This window comes from Syngnathus acus, chromosome 5, assembly GCF_901709675.1.
Source record: "Syngnathus acus chromosome 5, fSynAcu1.2, whole genome shotgun sequence".
NCBI lineage: Eukaryota > Metazoa > Chordata > Actinopteri > Syngnathiformes > Syngnathidae > Syngnathus > Syngnathus acus.
In genome coordinates, this window is record NC_051091.1 from 11,704,364 (window position 1) to 11,720,940 (window position 16,577).

Genomic DNA, 16,577 nt, shown 5'->3' on the forward strand with positions numbered 1-16,577 from the left:
CCTAGCACTAACCCTATCCCTAACCCTAGCACTAACCCTATCCCTAACCCTAGCTCTAACCCTAACCCTAAACCTAGCTCTAACCCTTACCCCATTCCCAGCCCTCTCCCTAGGCCTTAGCTTTAGGGAGGTGCATGGTTATATGGGGCATCACACGTGCAACTGTGTTGCAAATTTTTCCAGGATAAAGTATTTACGGTCAAACTGGGAATTGAAGTCGGGTTGCTGGGGTGAGAGTCCAGTGCACTAACCACTACACTATGGAACCCATGCTCGCATTGCGAGGAAATTACATGTATGGTTTTATGGAGCAGCTCACAAGCGACTAGTATAGATCAGTGGTCCCCAACCTTTTTTGCACCACGGACCGGTTACGTGTCAGAAATATTTTCGCGGACTGGCCTTTATATGAATAAATAATACATTTATATAAATAAATAAAACATCCATCCATTTTCTGAATCGCTTCGTCCCCACGGGGGTCGCGGGTGTGCTGGAGCCTATCCCAGCCGTCATCGGGCAGTAGGCGGGGGACACCCTGAACCGGTTGCCAGCCAATCGCAGGGTACACAGAGACAAACAACCATCCGCACTCGCACTCACACCTAGGGACAATTTGGAGTCTTCAATCGGCCTACCAAGCATGTTTTTGGGATGTGGGAGGAAACCGGAGTGCCCGGAGAAAACCCACGCGGGCCCGGGGAGAACATGCAAACTCCACACAGGGAGGGCCGGAGGTGGAATCGAACCCACACCCTCCTAACTGTGAGGCGGACGTGCTACCCAGTGCTCCACCGAGCCGCCCTAAATAAAACATTTATAATAAATATATAAATACAATGAAATACAATGATACAACTAACGCTCACCCTAACCCGTCTTGACCTGAACCGACGGATGTAATTGGGAGAGAATCGGCAATTTTTTTATATTTTTCAAAATTTATTCTAATTTCTGCTAACTTTGCGGGCTCGACCGGGGAAACTTGTCACGTGACAGGGACGAGCGTCTTGACCTGAATTAATTGATCGTCGATAAAAAAATGTTTTTTTTTTCCTCTGCGGCTTGGCGGCCCGGTACCAAGTGACCCACGGACCGGTACCGGTCCGCGGCCCGGTGGTTGGGGACCTCTGTCCTAGGGGACAAAGCGGTACAGAAAATGGATGGCTGGATAGTTTGAAACCCTAGCTTGAAACCCTAACCCTAGTTTGAAACCCTAGTTTGGAATCCTAACTGTAGTTTTAAACCCTAACCCTAATTGTGTAGTTCTTCCAAGAGAGTTCCAAAAGACACACTAGGGAGACATCACAGCATGTGACGCATGCAGAGTGGTTTATTATTCATTATGGTAAAAGCACCATGACACATTTTTAAAAATGCATTCAGGAACAGAGTAAAACCACCATGCATCATATCAGGTGCACTAACACTGTAAGCAAAATTAAGACTTTCTGGAAAAAAAAGATGAAATCTCTTCAGTATAAATACATTTTGGGAGGATCAAAAAAAAAAGAAGATACCCGAGGCACGCTATTTGTGCTTTTTCAGGACATTTTCACACAGCAGATCAACATTGAACACCAATGAGTGAGACACAATAGCAAAATTGACAAACGCATTATGGTTGTTTTATTTCTCAAAAGCACCATTCAGGGACAGTTGTAGCATACCAGGCAAAGGGTTTGCTGCATTACGTGTTCTGCTGCGCCATCCCAAAGTGGGATTATCACCCACAGTCCAGCCAGGCAATGCGTGCTCACGCATCTGTGCCAGTGTGGGTGGGGGAGGGAGGGAGGGAGCTGCTGTGAAAAATCAGCTTTGAGTGTTTGATCTAGAGCAAAGTGGCTCAGGATGCTGCATTTTTTTTTCTCAAATGTTCGTGAGCATCATTTATAATCAGGCTTTAAGAGAGGATGCCAAATATACAGCACAAGCAGAGAAGACCTTTTTTTTTTCTCTCCATTGCAGGCTCATTTTCATCCTTCATGTTTTCAAGTGTCGACAGAGAGGCTTTCCATGCAGGACGACAACAACAAAAAAAGACAACATCAAGTAAACACAAAGAAACAAGTATATTTCCTCAAATAGTGGCCTTGTACACATCAGCTGCGTTGAGAAAATAATATGCGTTATGTGAATAAGAAAAAGAAACTCAATATTTTGACAACTTTCTTTTCGGGGAAAACTGGCATCATTTTATGAAATTAAGTTGAGAGAAAAAAAAATAATACAATACGACTATTTTGTGGGGATAATATCAGAGATTTAAATTTTTGAAAAGTTCTAAAAATAAAGTCACACTTTATCAAGAAAGATAAGACCAATTAGACAAATAATGATCTTGATGTACCTGAGAATGACGTCACTTTTTTTTTTTTTATACATGTATGAGATTTAAGTCAGACTTTTGGGAGTTTAAAGTATTTTTAATAATACAAGAAAATTGTTTCTTTTTATACAAAAATATGTATAAAATTTGGGGGGAGGAAAAATAGTTCAAGAGGGATTCTCTGGACGAAATGGGATAATATGGAAAAAGTCACATGACATGAAATTTGGGTTTTTTGAGAGAAAAAAATCCTTTATACTATGATAATGAAGTCGAAATTAGTCTTGTTTGGGAAAAAAATGCATACATATAGGAATGAAGTAGTGTCTTTAGAAAAAAATAATACAGGCTCAGTCATACTTTCAAGAAAATGATACAGAATATTTAGTGAACCACATCATATAGTCCTGCGGGTGTTATTTCAACCTGGTACTACAACCCCGATTTTCTATTTTCCTTTTTTTCTGGAACAAATAAAACTCGGAATCAAACGACAAATAATGAAATAAAGTCAAAGAGACAAACTCTTTCTGCCAAACGTATCCATGTGAATTGGGTTTAAAAAACAGAAAAACACCGAGCACTTTCATCAAATAAACAGCCACTACTTGAGCAAATACACCAAGTGGTTTTGGTCCCATTTCTTCTTCTTTTTAAATTTTTTTTTTTTTTTATCTGAGTCGTCAAGAAGGAATTTGAAGAGTTAGCTTCTTTGCAAACAAGATTTAGCTGAGCGTATTTAATGTAGTGCTTCCATTTGTCGACAAGTCTCCCAGTCACTATCTCATTCGTAACAAAGTGTCTTTGTTTCCCGTTGAGGCAAGTCTTCAGCTGCTCGTGTGGCTTGTTAGGGAAAGAACATGTGGATGGAGAGCAACTATTTTCAGTTCATGAGGAAAATCAACATCTGGTCACCCAAGCACAAACAACAACTGATGGGACATGGAGATTGGCTTCAAATGGAGAGCGCGCCGGTGGTTTTGTAACACGTTTAAAAAAAAAAAATAAAAAAAAAAACATATAAAAACAACAAATAGAAAAGGTTTGGCATCCCAACGGCCATCCACTCGAAACGGCGTCCCGGCGGCTACCTACGAACTCGCTGTTTGGCCAGACGCTTCATGAAGCAGCAGGTCACCGCGGCAATGATGACAATGCCCACCAGCAAGGCGGACGACACGCCGACCACCAGGGGGATGAGGAGGAGGTCAGCAACTAAGGAGGACCCAAAGGGAATAGTTTTACTTTTGTTTGGACTTTTTGTAGCATGAGCGTCTTACCTCGGGCATACAAGTAAACGGTGACAGCATTGGACTCAGCCTTGACCCCCGAGTTGTACCAGCCTCCGTGCGGATCCTGCCCCCAGGCCTCAGCGTGGCACGCGTACATGCCTTGATCTTCAACAGTGGCGGCGTGAACCCGGAGCCGGTACTGGACGGGCGACAGCCGATCCATGCTGACCTCGCTGCCGTTGATGTAGATCTCCACCACGCCGTCGTACGTGAGAGCGGCGACCAGTTTGGGTTCGGTCGGCTCAGGCGTGGGGCTTTCGGGCGACTTGGTACGCAGCTCCGGGATGGGCCATCGGAACCACTGTACCTGGGCCTGAGCAGGGCCAGTGGTGGTGATAGTGGCAGTGCAGAGGAGCGTGATGGTGCTGCCCCGTTTCAACAGAGGGCCTCGGGCCAGCTGGGCCTCCGCTGATACGACAACATCTACGGGAAATAAAAAGGCGAAGCTTCAAAAATGTTGCTGATAATTTCATTACAATGAGCTTATTTTGGATCATCACAAAATTGCTTTGGTACACAACAGAAAATCAATTGTGGCATCTCACCTTTGGTCTTGAGATTGACCGTGACTCCCTCAGACTTCTGCGTGAGTGTCGCGGGCGTAGACGGAGCGGGGCTCCTGCGTCCGGCGTACACGCTCACCACGCAGCGATAAACACCCGAGTCGGAGGGCCGGGCCGAGAACAACTTCAGGGAGTACCTCGCCTCCGCCACTTTCTCCATAGAGCCACCACTGGCTCGGCTGACGTCGTCGCCCCAGGTCACAACGCCATCCGGGCTCATCTTGGCCACCTCCACCTGATATGACCAAAATAGTCGAAAACTCTTTCAAAGAGTGACTTTTGTCCCATTCCTAAGTGAGAAGTCATGGGACTGGCTAACAATCCAGCTCTAAGAAAAGCAGGTTTTCTTAGCAACATGAAATATTTATTACATCTGCTTTTGTTCTTTTAGAGAAGAGGAAGTAATCAATGACCCAATTTCATTCATGACTTCCCTGTTTCCAACAGCACGAGATATGAGCCTTACCTCCACGCCTCCAGACCCGATGAACTCGCCACCAGCAGAGCCTCTCTTCATCCACTGGACCTGAAGGCCAGAGTTGACGTCGGAAGGCAGTCCGTTGACCTCACAGGTCAGGAGGAGAGGTGAACCCACTTGCAAGGTCACCTCCCCTCGGGGTGTGGACGTCACGCTCAGAGACTCGGCTGTCGGGCGAGAGGAGAGGAGATGGCATTAATCAGCTCAATGCAACAAAATAGGTTAGCGAGCCTGCTAGCATAGTTAGCGCACAGACTAGCAGTTTTTCAGCCGCTTGCCAGTATCCACCACATGAATTTCTTTTTTCTAGTTCAAGAGCTGTACCCGAAATTCAGTTTTGACTGGATGTCATTTGTTTGTGCAGGTGTACCTATTTGTTTGACTTGTGAAAATACATCCTGGTGAGCAGATATTCAGTCCTCATTTAACCACCAGTCATTACAAATGACGCATTGTCTTTACAAACAAAAGAGGAAGGTGATGAGCGCGCACACCCAACAGAATGCAGCCATTGTTCCTGATTCAACTCCCATTCAGTACATTTTGTTAGTGAGGCTACGCTTGTATATACGACCTACATTTCCTGAATCCCAGACAACCTATAAAAGGGGCTTCCAAGAACACATAAATTTACTTTGTGGCCTTTTAACTTTTTAGTAGTTCGACAGCAAAACTTGAAGGAAAGAACAAATCCCAAGTGTCGATAAGTGCAAGGTGGATGAAACGAATATTTAATCCTGTGTGAAAGCTTTCAGGCGTAAAAAGTAAGCCAACGCAGCGAGACAACGGGCCGGCATCCAGCTGATATCGACCCAGCGCATTCAGCCGGCTCGTCAACGAGAGAGAAAGAGCTGAGCTTGGAGCGTGTCGGGGGGATTCTCAACGGCATTTGTTGAGCCCCCTAAACTGGCCTGGTGAGCTGAAGAAAGGAGCATCCGGGAAAGCAATCAGCTGTCAACTGACTTTCAGTTGCCAGCCAAACAAGCTGCAGGCAAAAACGAAACAAACAGCCACGGCTTGACTTGGGAGTCTGGAACGAGTCCAATGCAGCCACAAATGCTACAAGCCCAGGCTGACTACATGCCACGTACAAATCGTAGCATGCAACACATACCTGAACTACAATTCCCTTTTTATGTCTTCCGAGCTGTTGTGAAAGCTTGCCGACTCTATGAAATATCCAACTTGAGTCGGAATGTAGCATCCACACAGACATTTGAAATTTTGGGCCTACCACCTAAACATCTCATCCAGAAATTGAGATGCGCCTCAGGAAATGCTTCTCCGAGTAAGCCTGTGTGAACCGCAGTCTCCATTTCCTGTCCTTAGCTTGAATGAATGATTGCCTGCTCATTCCCATTAAGGTTTGAGGGATTTGTGGCTTCAGAAATGTTCTTCCTTTGTATCTGGTCCATCCACTGCAGCGTTTTATCGGAACCGTTTGGAATAACAATTACTGTCCATACTAGGCGGTTCCGTTTCTGTCATGACAATGGGCTTTCAAGAAAAGGAGTGACTTGTACTCACAAAGCGGCGTAACAGTCAGGTTGCCGATGTCCAGCGCCCTGTGTGCAATCTTCTGCCACGATACGTCCGGGTCCCGAATCCACTGCGCCGCCTCACAGAAATAGGCTCCCGTGTCTTCCGTCTGCAGCACCTTTATCTTCATGATGTACAGGTCCTGGCCGCCCACTACGTTGCGCTTCTCCAGTGTAATGTCGCCGTCTTCGTAGCGCTTCTTGTAGTTGTGTCCGGGCACAACGCCCAGCAGCTTGTCGATGGAGATGATCTCGCGTACGGAGCTGAGCTCCGGCCCCGCCGCGCCACCCGAACCCGCTTGGCCGTCACGCTTCCCAAAGGTGACGGACAGGTGGGTGAGCTGCTTGGAGTTGATGCTGGCCGAGCACGTCAGAGTTAATTCGGCGCCCTCCGGGAGGGGCTGCCCTGTCAGGGAGCGGCTGTGGCGGATCTGGAGTGTGTCGTCGATCACTACGTGTGGACAAAAGAGACAAAAGCCGTCATTCCATACTTGTTTCTTTTGTTTGTAAATGCTTGTCCATTTTGTACTTTTAATGATGTGAAACAACGTTTGAGTTCCTTTGTGTAAAGCAAATTACGTCATCATTGCCTTGAAGTCTTATGTCCTTATGTAAAATGGATGCAATGTATTACTTTTCATTTCGGTAATAGCATCAGTATGAAAATGAGTGCCAGTGTCATTCTGAGCTGGAATGTAACATTCGTTGTTGTCAACAAGCCTTTGGAAAAATGTAACCAGTTTGGCCGCTGTTTTACGGGAACGATGATTACATCTTGATAGTGATGTGGACTTCCTGGTTTAAACTGCCCAAGAGATCTCACGCCATGTAGAATCAAATAAGCCACTTAACAACTGTAATAGTGTGCCTGGTAAGAAAATCAATATCTCTTGAACAGTGTCAATCAGAACTGAGGGTTTCTGCAGCTCGCTGTCTTACACAAGATGTGCACATTTGGCCCGTTTCAATATTTTACCTTTGACGACCACAGAGCCACTGTAGGACCCCAGGTAGACGCTGTCCGTGCTGGGCGTGTAGCACTCGTATTTGCCCTGGTCGTCGGTGCGTAGCCTCTGTATCACTAGTCGCACGTGGTCGCCCGAGTCCCGGTCCACCCTCACCTCCCCGTTCCTCACCCGCCCTAGGAAGGGGGCGTAAGGGAAGCCTTTGTCTTTGGTGGACACCACTCCCATTTGCTTGCCGTTCGAGTCGTCCTTGTACAGGAACCACTCAAAATCCTGCATGCGCGGGCCTTCGTAGCCGGAGACGAAGCAGGGCACGGACAGGGGAAAACCGGCCACACGGTACAAAGGCCCCTCGGGAACAGTCACCTCTCGGGGTGCCGCGTACTGGAGCACTATAAACGGAAACCAGAAGAGACAGAAAACATGAAGCTGCCGTTACGTTTTCTTTGCATTTTTGTATGACATTGTTTCAACGATGATTCATTTCACATCGTTCAGAAGGACACATGTTTTGGCTCCCCGCCCTGGAGGGGATTTTAATCTTAATCTGCCAGCAGTGGCGGAAGCAGAGGAATAAACTCACCATCGCTGGATGCCTAGTGCTTTTTAGCGAGTACCTTTGACCTCACCTAAAATGGATTACTACCTGAACAAACCTGAAAGACTGGACGTGTGTGTACGTGGGTGTGTACGCATCTGGGCAAGGCTCTGCGTCACCACGGCACACCCATGGATATGACACGGGGGATGAGCGGGGAGGCTTAAGCGGATCGAGACCTAATTAACATGGGACTCAAGAGCTGGGACTGATAGGGACGCCACATTTTGGGACAATACTGCACGCTGTCTGGATTACACAGGCCATCCAAGATGGAGGGCAGGGGCAACTATTTAAAGATAAATCCCAAAGCCCAAAGAATAAATAAATAAAAACTTGACTAATAATGTGACTTTACCATCTAAAAAATACATAAATAAAATTTTTAAAAACCCGAATGCATTTAAAAGGCACTTTATAAATGAGCAGATTCTCACTTTTCCAGCAGCATTTTTTTTTTTAAATAATTCAAAGAGTGCAGGAATATCTTGGCCCTTGTAAAAAAAAGAAAAAAGAAAAAAGGCAATTCTGTGAAATGTGACACAGATGTGGCTCCGATTTTAACAAAGCATGATTCGGCCCATGCTACAGTCATTCACCAAATTCTGTTTGCATAATCCGTAGCAAATAAAACCCGAGTCCAAGGAAAACAAGCTAAGCATCCTTGTCGTTAAAATGGCTGCATCATATGACAAGTGCATCGGTGCACCGCCACGCAAATGACGAGTGGGGAAACGTGCACGCAAATGCACACTCAAGAATCCGTTACAAAGTAACATAGCTCACCATAGTGCAAACAGAGGAATAAAGTGCTTTTTATCCCAGGCATGCCGCTCTTCATGTTCCTCCGCGGATTACTCCCGTCTCGCGTGTTCCTTCCCCAGTCGCTCGTCGCCTCTCATCCCGCCACGAACCTCCCGAACCGCCTGTTGACAAACTAAAATGAATGACTGGAATATATTGGGCACCTTCGTATTCGCACCGTCGTTTTTTCTGGTATTAGAACAAAACCAATCACCTGAGTCAAACAGCGATAATAAACAATAAGCCTTTGTTCGAATAAAACAAAAAAAGTTCTATTATATTCGGTTTTGATATGTGCAACTCCTTCTCAAGTGGTTTGCATCTTCACGGTCGTAGCTGGGTTGACTGAGGGGAGGAGCCAAAACAAAGCTTCAAAGATCCATATTAAACGTCCAAAACGGCAGGGGGAGCTCTAGGGATAACATGGGATTCACCTGGCGCACCAGAAGTATTTGAATTCTATTTCCGCAACCATCTTTTGTTCACTTTCGATTTATATCTCCAGCCATTCATTATCCATTTGTCCCCACGGGAGTCGTTTTATATCTTTTTTTTTTAATGATTATGTGTGCTAGTACTGTACTGCATACACAATGGTTATGCAGTATTATTTCGAGACACTAATTGCAACTGTGTGTCCGTGTGTTTGCCACGAGAGGGCAGCACAACACTTGACATTCAAACAACCTTTCGTTCCTACAGTTCCAGGGTAACAATATCATCCTTGTTATATCTTTAAATCGTAGCATCAAACATGCATCAAGTTTTTCCTTGTTAAGCATGTTTATAAATCCACATTCAATACAAAATAATAGTTCACAACTGTAGTTTGAAACGGTCAACAAGCCTTTATTAAACAAGACATATATATTTGAAAAAAAAATTAAAACAGTTCCTAGATATCTTAATTTTATTTATTTTTTTATTACTTTTTAATTTTTTTATAATTTTATATATATATTTTTTCACTTTATTAACGTGAAAAGCTACTGACAAAATATCCGTAGTTTAAAAAAAATCACAACCAATGTGAGTATGGATTATGTTTCCCAGACAAGAGACACTTAAACGTAAATTGAATCTAAAAACTAATCGCAACGTAACATTTTAACATTCTTGAGAGGAGACTCATTTTCAAACCACCATGCACAAGGAAGAACAACCAATCAGAGGCTGAAGGCATGACCAATGAGGTGTCAAACCATTTGCCATGCACTCACTCACGTGTACACACTGGTACACTGCTGCAGCCTTGCACTCTTTAATTATCTTGGGATTTGAGAGCTTTCCAAAACTGTTGGAATATCCAAGATTATATAGATAACATTTAGATGTTTGGGAACACTCAATTATGAATAAGTCATGCTACCAAAAGTATTGCTTTGTGGAAAAAAATGAACTGGATGAAGCTTGTTACTCAATGGAGAGGGTCTTTCAGCATCAATGTACAGCCATTGTTTGTTGGTTGACTTATGATTGAAAAAACAAAAAATCTTTCCGGCAAAAAAACTCCCAATTGTACCAATTTGGGGGCATTTCTACTACAGCGAATCATCCTTTCCATTACGGCTTTTCAAACAGGACACTTAATGAGTAGAATTTCATGGGTTCTCTCAAGGAGGATGTACGCCACTCGAGAATAGCTCATTAGCGCCTTGTCTCGTTCCCTTTCCGTTACTTTCCCAACTTCTGACGCGCTTGCTCTTCCTTCAAGCCTTCAAACTTGAAACTACAAGGGAAAATAGAGGACTTCACTAAGCAGAGAGTGAGCGAGGAAGTCATTAGGGTGTTCTCAGGTTGACAAGGCGGTTGGCAGAAAATGCAGACTCCAGCAGAGAGGATGGCACACATGAAGAGTTGAGTTACTTGTGTGGACGCAGAAGTAAACTGAGTTTCACCGCTCCAACAGTCGCTGTTTTCTGTCATTATTGAAACAAACGTAATTATGCAGGGTAACGCATAGCAATTTTTAAAACCTGAACCACGAGGAGAAAAGGAGTGTGTTTACTGCTTTTTTGTTGTTTGTTTGTTTATTTCGAACATTAAAGAAATACAAGAAAAAAATATATACAGAAAAATTATAACTCCATAGTACAATAGAACATAAAAAGAAAGAAAAAAAGATATTGCATTATAATTTTTCCTTTATCGTAAAATCATATTTGTTCAAAAGGGAGTAGAAGGAAGCCTAAGCTTATCTGACTCTACCCCATGTAACTACATGTTTCTGTTTGATTCTGTCAAGAATTTGACCATAGTCAATATATTAAAGAGAAAAAAATATATAGTATATATATTTTATATATATATATATATATATATATATATACTATATATTTTCTTTAGATAAATACAAAAGCAACTTAAACAACTTCACAGCATGTTACGGTATCCCGTCAATATTTTGTCCTTATACATTTTTTTAAACTTAGGTAAGGTACTACAGTTCTTTAGTTCTTCACTGCTGGTGTTCCATAATTCCACACCTTTAACTGTTATACAATGTAACTTTAAGTTTGTTCTCACCAAATCTCTTTTAAACATAAGTGTTCCTCTTAAATAATAGGTACTTTCCCTCCACTCAAACAACCTCTGGATACTGTTTGGCAATTGATTATTTTTTATTTTGTACATGAGTTGGATGGTTTTAAAGTCGACTAGGTCGTTGTATTTCAGTGAGCTTTAACATTGCAGTGTACTCAAGATGACCAAACACAATGACTGGGGACACTGCTATGATAATCCCCCAGTAATTGACACACCCAAAACGTTTTGTAAATGTTTGTAGATTTGATAAGATGGCAGCAAAGCAATTTTTTTCCTATTGGCTCAAGTTATATCTTGACCAACAAGATCCACCCCTTCACCTCAACACAACTACTTGGCACAAAAATTCCACCAGATGGCATCAAACCATTATTTTTGTATTCGACATGGCTTTGGCTAGCACAATAAACACCAAATTGCAAAATCAGCAAACATGTAAAATGATGAGTTCTGGACTTCAAATATGTGGATGTTCCATTTTAAGCAGACTTTTACTGGCATTTAGTTACATGCCAAACATACAAGTCGATCGGAGTTCATTGATAAAAACTGAACCCAATGGACCTGACCTGAATCTCTAGGTGTAGACGTACGCTACTCCCACTCTGTCTCTTTTAAGGCCACTATAGACTAAACTGTGACCTTCCTCTAATTACTTTGTTACAGTCTCTACAGTCGGACAGAAATAACACCCCCTTGACCTTCCCCGTACCATCCACGGACCTTGCGCCGTGTGTGGCATCATATGTGTCGTAAAAGGTTGCATGGTTTGTTTCTTTATCTACATCCATGAACAAGGATACCAATCCGTCCCGGGTTTATTTTGTTCCTGTATAGAAACACATCCTGAAGCTGTCATCCTCTCAATGCACAGTGACAATATATATAATATCACACGTTCACTCGGGCTGCTAGACAAAATAAAGAAAGTGGGTGCAAGGGGAGCGAGGACACGGCTAATTTACTGCCGGAACTATATTTGCCAGGGTTTTGGGTTCCTCTTTTTTATTAAAAGAATGCGACGATAAATGTTTAGCTAAGCTTCGGAGCGTGTCGTTAAGACCGGGATGTAGAATGTGAGGCTCCGTGACGCTAAAAGCGAATGACCTGTAGCACTGAATTCACCTTTCTATACCCAAATGTGTCAGACATAATATTCAATCATTCAAGACGATTTTTCCCGCTCAAGAATATAAGTATGGACGGCGGTACGTCGGCCTAACATTTTCATAGCGGAATAAAATATGAGTCACTCAGCAGATTTTTTTTGTCTTCCTGCTGTTCGGCTCCTGCTAGTTGTGCTGTCAGTTTTGTTTTATTTTATAACTTGTGGTATAACGTACAAGAAGCAGTCTTGTATGTTTTTCTTGTACTTTATTTTATCGATGTCGAAACAAAAAAAATAAACATTTTGGGGGGGTTTAGTTTCCCTTTAGGTGTGAAATAATCCCTCATTTTGAACCTTCTGTCTTTCTTCTCGTCGCATTTATTGCCTTGTCAGTCTGCAGTAATTGTCCATGTGGAAAAATAATCCCAGCAAAATAATGTTAAAATATTACGTGCAGGATGAGTACAAAAAAAAAAATCTGTGATGGAGTGAGGCTGCAAAAAGTCAACCGCAATATTGCGAAGGACCACCGCACAACGCTGCAAAAGTGTTTGATGAAATTTAACAACTACCATCTGGATATTCTTTTTTGGTAAAGTGGCTTTGCTTACTGTATTCATGTTGTGGCATTTTTCATGCTTGTCCGCAGTGAAACCAAAGGCGGAGTTCATACATTAGTCATGAATTTTTCATCCAAAACATTTGCGTCTTCACAAGCACGTGTGCATAAAACCCAATCCATTGGAGTGGCTAAAATGGGGGACGAGGAAGCGGGGGAGATTTGAATCCAGGGGTGTCAAAACGATGGAAGGGGGGGAGGAAGGAAGGAAGTGGGGTCGCAACAAGAGAAGGAAAGATAAAACTGATGTGTTGCATGGGCGCTGGAGGGATGTCACGGCTGGAGGCAAGGAGTGGGGAAGGAAGGAGGAAGAGGAGGAGAGGGACGGGGGTGCTGAGGGGCGACGGCGGGGGGCTCATTAACCAGTGCGAGATTGGAGCCTCCGTCGCTCGCTCGCGTTCGACCGCACTGACGCTTTGATGAGGTCTGCATCCTCCAGCCTCAATCAGTCCCACATGAGTCTTACCGAGATGCCAGAGAGGCAGAGGGGCACAGTGTGTGTGTGTGTGTGTGGGGGGGGGGGGGGTGACAGGAAGAGTCAACAGAACGAGAAAGCTTTCAAATGGCCCAGCGGAAAGAAAAGAGCCATAAGGGGAATGAAATGTTGGGATTTTTATATATTTGAAAAAAATGAAAGCCACGGTGAGAAATGCTTTGAAATTCTTGCTTGTGAAAAAATAAACTACTGTCTGGAGTGGGGAATTGTTTTTACCACCCAAAAGTATTTCAGCGGACTCATGAGTCATTGTGAGAGTAGGGATGATAAAAGATGAAGAAAAAAAAAGAAAAAAATGCTGTGACTGTGCATAGTTTTGCATAGCTGTGGAATGGAAGCCTCTTGACCGGTTCAAGTCTGCGAATATTGTCAAGCGTTTTGAGTGCTTTGCACAGTCAAGCGGTTCTGCTTTCCAACCTCACGTTGGCCTTTGCTGCAGCCTTTCTTTGTGGACTTTGCAAGTTTGGTCCATGAAGACTAAAATTGTCCATATATGAGTGTGTATGAGTGTGAATGATAGCCAATCATGAAATTGCACAGCATAAAAGCAGTATATTTCCCAAAAATATTTTTGTGGAAAATGTACCGTAATTTTCGGACTATAAGTCGCACCGGAGTATAAGTCGCACCAGCCATAAAATGCCCAAAAAAGTGAAAAAACCCCATATATATGTATATAAATCGCTCCTGAGTATAAGTCGCCCCCCCCACCCAAACTATGAAAAAAAAACCGCGACTTATAGTCCGAAAATTACGGTATGTATTTTTACAGAGAGAAAAAGTGTTGGTTTCTTTGTCAGCATCAGATGCGTGTGCTACATGAGCACACAAATTGGCAAGCTCGATGAAGTGCTGCCTCCATGAGGGAAAACACAGTCCAAGCTTCAACTATACAGACAGTTGAAGCTTGCATTCACATTCACTCAACAGGGTGAGGTGAACAAGTAGCTCCTTTGGATGAGATTAGGTCCCCCAACAGGTCCGCCATATTGAGCTAACCTCTTCCCATTATGAAGTTTCCAGTGGGTCACAGTTATTTAGTGGTAAACCGAATCAGAAAATGCTCCTAAATGCGATGTACACCATGTCCAGCTCGTGTAGGGTTAAAGAGGACAATAGCGCACGCTTAAAAAAAGACAACCCGCAACTGTCTGAGGTTATCTGTACGTTAACTGGAGCCTGAATGTAACTGAAGCCGTTTCCAGTCCCAATCCCCTTCACCACTTGGCAAACGTATAGAAATGAGGTTACTTTATTGGTTTCCTTAATTGGTGCCAGTTTCCATTTTCATTTCCAGAAACTCGCAGCGGCCCAGCATTGGGTTTCTTTTCCGCACACTCACACACACACACTAGGGGGGAGGACAGATATCAGTAGCAGACACACACACACACACACACACACACACATCACCGTGCTGCATATGTAAACATATTCCCAGACTGTTTGTGCTTTGTTCGGTTAACGTGCGTGCACTGACTCATCAGCCATTGTGGGCAGGGGGAAGACTTTTGCAGTAAGTGCATCAGTGGAAAAGAAGAAGGCGATCGCCATATTTCTCCAGTTGTGGAGTAAATCACACAAGGAATACACAAAACTCACCACAAAGTGAGCACAAAAGCCACCGTGACGGAGGAGCAGAAAAGGGAATTGAGGAGTGCGCTGGGTAAAAAAGGGGATGCGGGAAAAGTCAACAATGCAAAGACACGTTTGGATATATGAAGCTGGTAAATATGAAGGTAAAAACTGGTAAAGACACGTGTGTCAGGGAAACACCCTTGGAGGAAAAAACATCTCTAAACTCTCAATATGGTGGAAAAGTATCATTTACGACAAAAACTTTTGGGAAACGCATCACACTGAAAATAATGATGAAAAAATAAATACAAGTGTATGGTTGCAATGTTATAGGAAAAACAAATGCACAAATATAAAAAAAATATGTCATTTAATCATGTTAAAAGCATCTTAAAAACACTTTATAGAGGAAAAAAGACAAACTTGTTCTAGCAAAAAAATTAAAAACTCAATTTAAAACATCTTTTTAAAGATTTAATCCAAATGTATTTTTTTAAAGAAAATGCTTTCAATTAAAAAGTTATTCACCCTAAATGATCATTTTCATTTATCCACTCAAAAAAGTATTTAATTAAAAAAAGTTATTCACCCTAAATATAATAAATTTCATTCATTCCCCAAAAATATTTTAAATTTTTTTTTTACTAAGGTGCATTTCATTTTGTATATATAAACATAAGCATGTTTTTCTCCATTTACATTCAAGCCAGTCCTGTTCCTGGAATGAGTCGCTGTTCACACGTCACCACACTAATAAAAGGCATAAAAGATTCTTATGTTAGATGTCGTCAGGAATCTCTCCCGCGCACGCGGAGACACATCCACTGGGAGGGGCCCAATCACTGCGACGCATTACCCCTCTGAACACACACGCGACCCATTATTCACCCACTGTTCCTCACAAATGCGATAATGATAGGCTTTGGCCCTTGACAAAACAGCACCAACACACACAGCATGTAGCTTCTGTTTACTCTCATCCCATCCCTTATTATTATATATAGATTATAATTATACGTACATTTATCATTTCCCCCAACACTCCGCTGTCTGCCAAGACCAGTAAGCTCTTTGCTATACAAACGTCTACATCTCATGCGCGGTCTTTTCTGTCTTTATCCTTTTTAGTCTTGCTTTGTGACTGTAGCGCCATTTTCTTCAGGCACAGTTATTGGACGAGTGACTAATATATATTTGTTGTTTTTTTGGTAAGTGGCAGGATTTTTGGTGATCATTTTCAATAATGTGATAATGTTCAAATATTCTTGGCAGAGGTCGGGGGCGCTAGTTAGTCGTTTTCACCCATCGATGGTGGACATTTCATTCATGAGAGGGCTCACAAAAAAGTATCAAGCACACTTGACTCAAATTGATGAGGACGTTGGCTATTTTGGCTCAAAGCTGCCATTTTGGGAAAATTCCAGGGCGTGTATTATTACGAACTCCTATGACAGGAATTTACCCTTAATGGGCCCCAATCGGAAGCAGGTATCCTAGACAGATGGGGCCACGCTAAATTATCCAGCTTTTTGGCCTATGCCATTTAATGTGTGCGGGTGTTGAAGCTGGATGAACATTTAGAGGATTCGCGATGAGGAGAAGGCACCGCGAGGGCCCGGCTTGAATTATTACTACTTTTGTCAGTTTCAAGTTATTCAATGA

At 43.0% G+C, this 16,577-nt stretch overlaps 1 protein-coding gene across 2 annotated transcripts; it reads right to left on the reverse strand.

Annotated features, from left to right (window-relative positions):
• Positions 1 to 1,602: 1,602 nt before the first annotated feature.
• On the reverse strand, positions 1,603 to 8,925 carry igsf8 (immunoglobulin superfamily, member 8). 2 transcript variants are annotated; one of them, XM_037251744.1, is made up of 8 exons: positions 8,782 to 8,925; positions 8,550 to 8,689; positions 7,177 to 7,557; positions 6,190 to 6,651; positions 4,651 to 4,829; positions 4,167 to 4,419; positions 3,610 to 4,044; positions 1,603 to 3,544 (listed from the first exon to the last, which is right to left on the reverse strand). In XM_037251744.1, the coding sequence occupies exons 2-8, from the start codon at positions 8,602 to 8,604 to the stop codon at positions 3,417 to 3,419; spliced, it is 1,893 nt and encodes a 630-aa protein (XP_037107639.1). In that variant the 5' UTR covers positions 8,605 to 8,689; positions 8,782 to 8,925; the 3' UTR covers positions 1,603 to 3,416. The 2 variants fall into 2 exon arrangements, with proteins under 2 accessions (XP_037107639.1, XP_037107640.1); XM_037251745.1 differs by having other exon boundaries at positions 8,550 to 8,700; positions 8,782 to 8,923.
• Between the last annotated feature and the right edge of the window lie 7,652 nt (positions 8,926 to 16,577).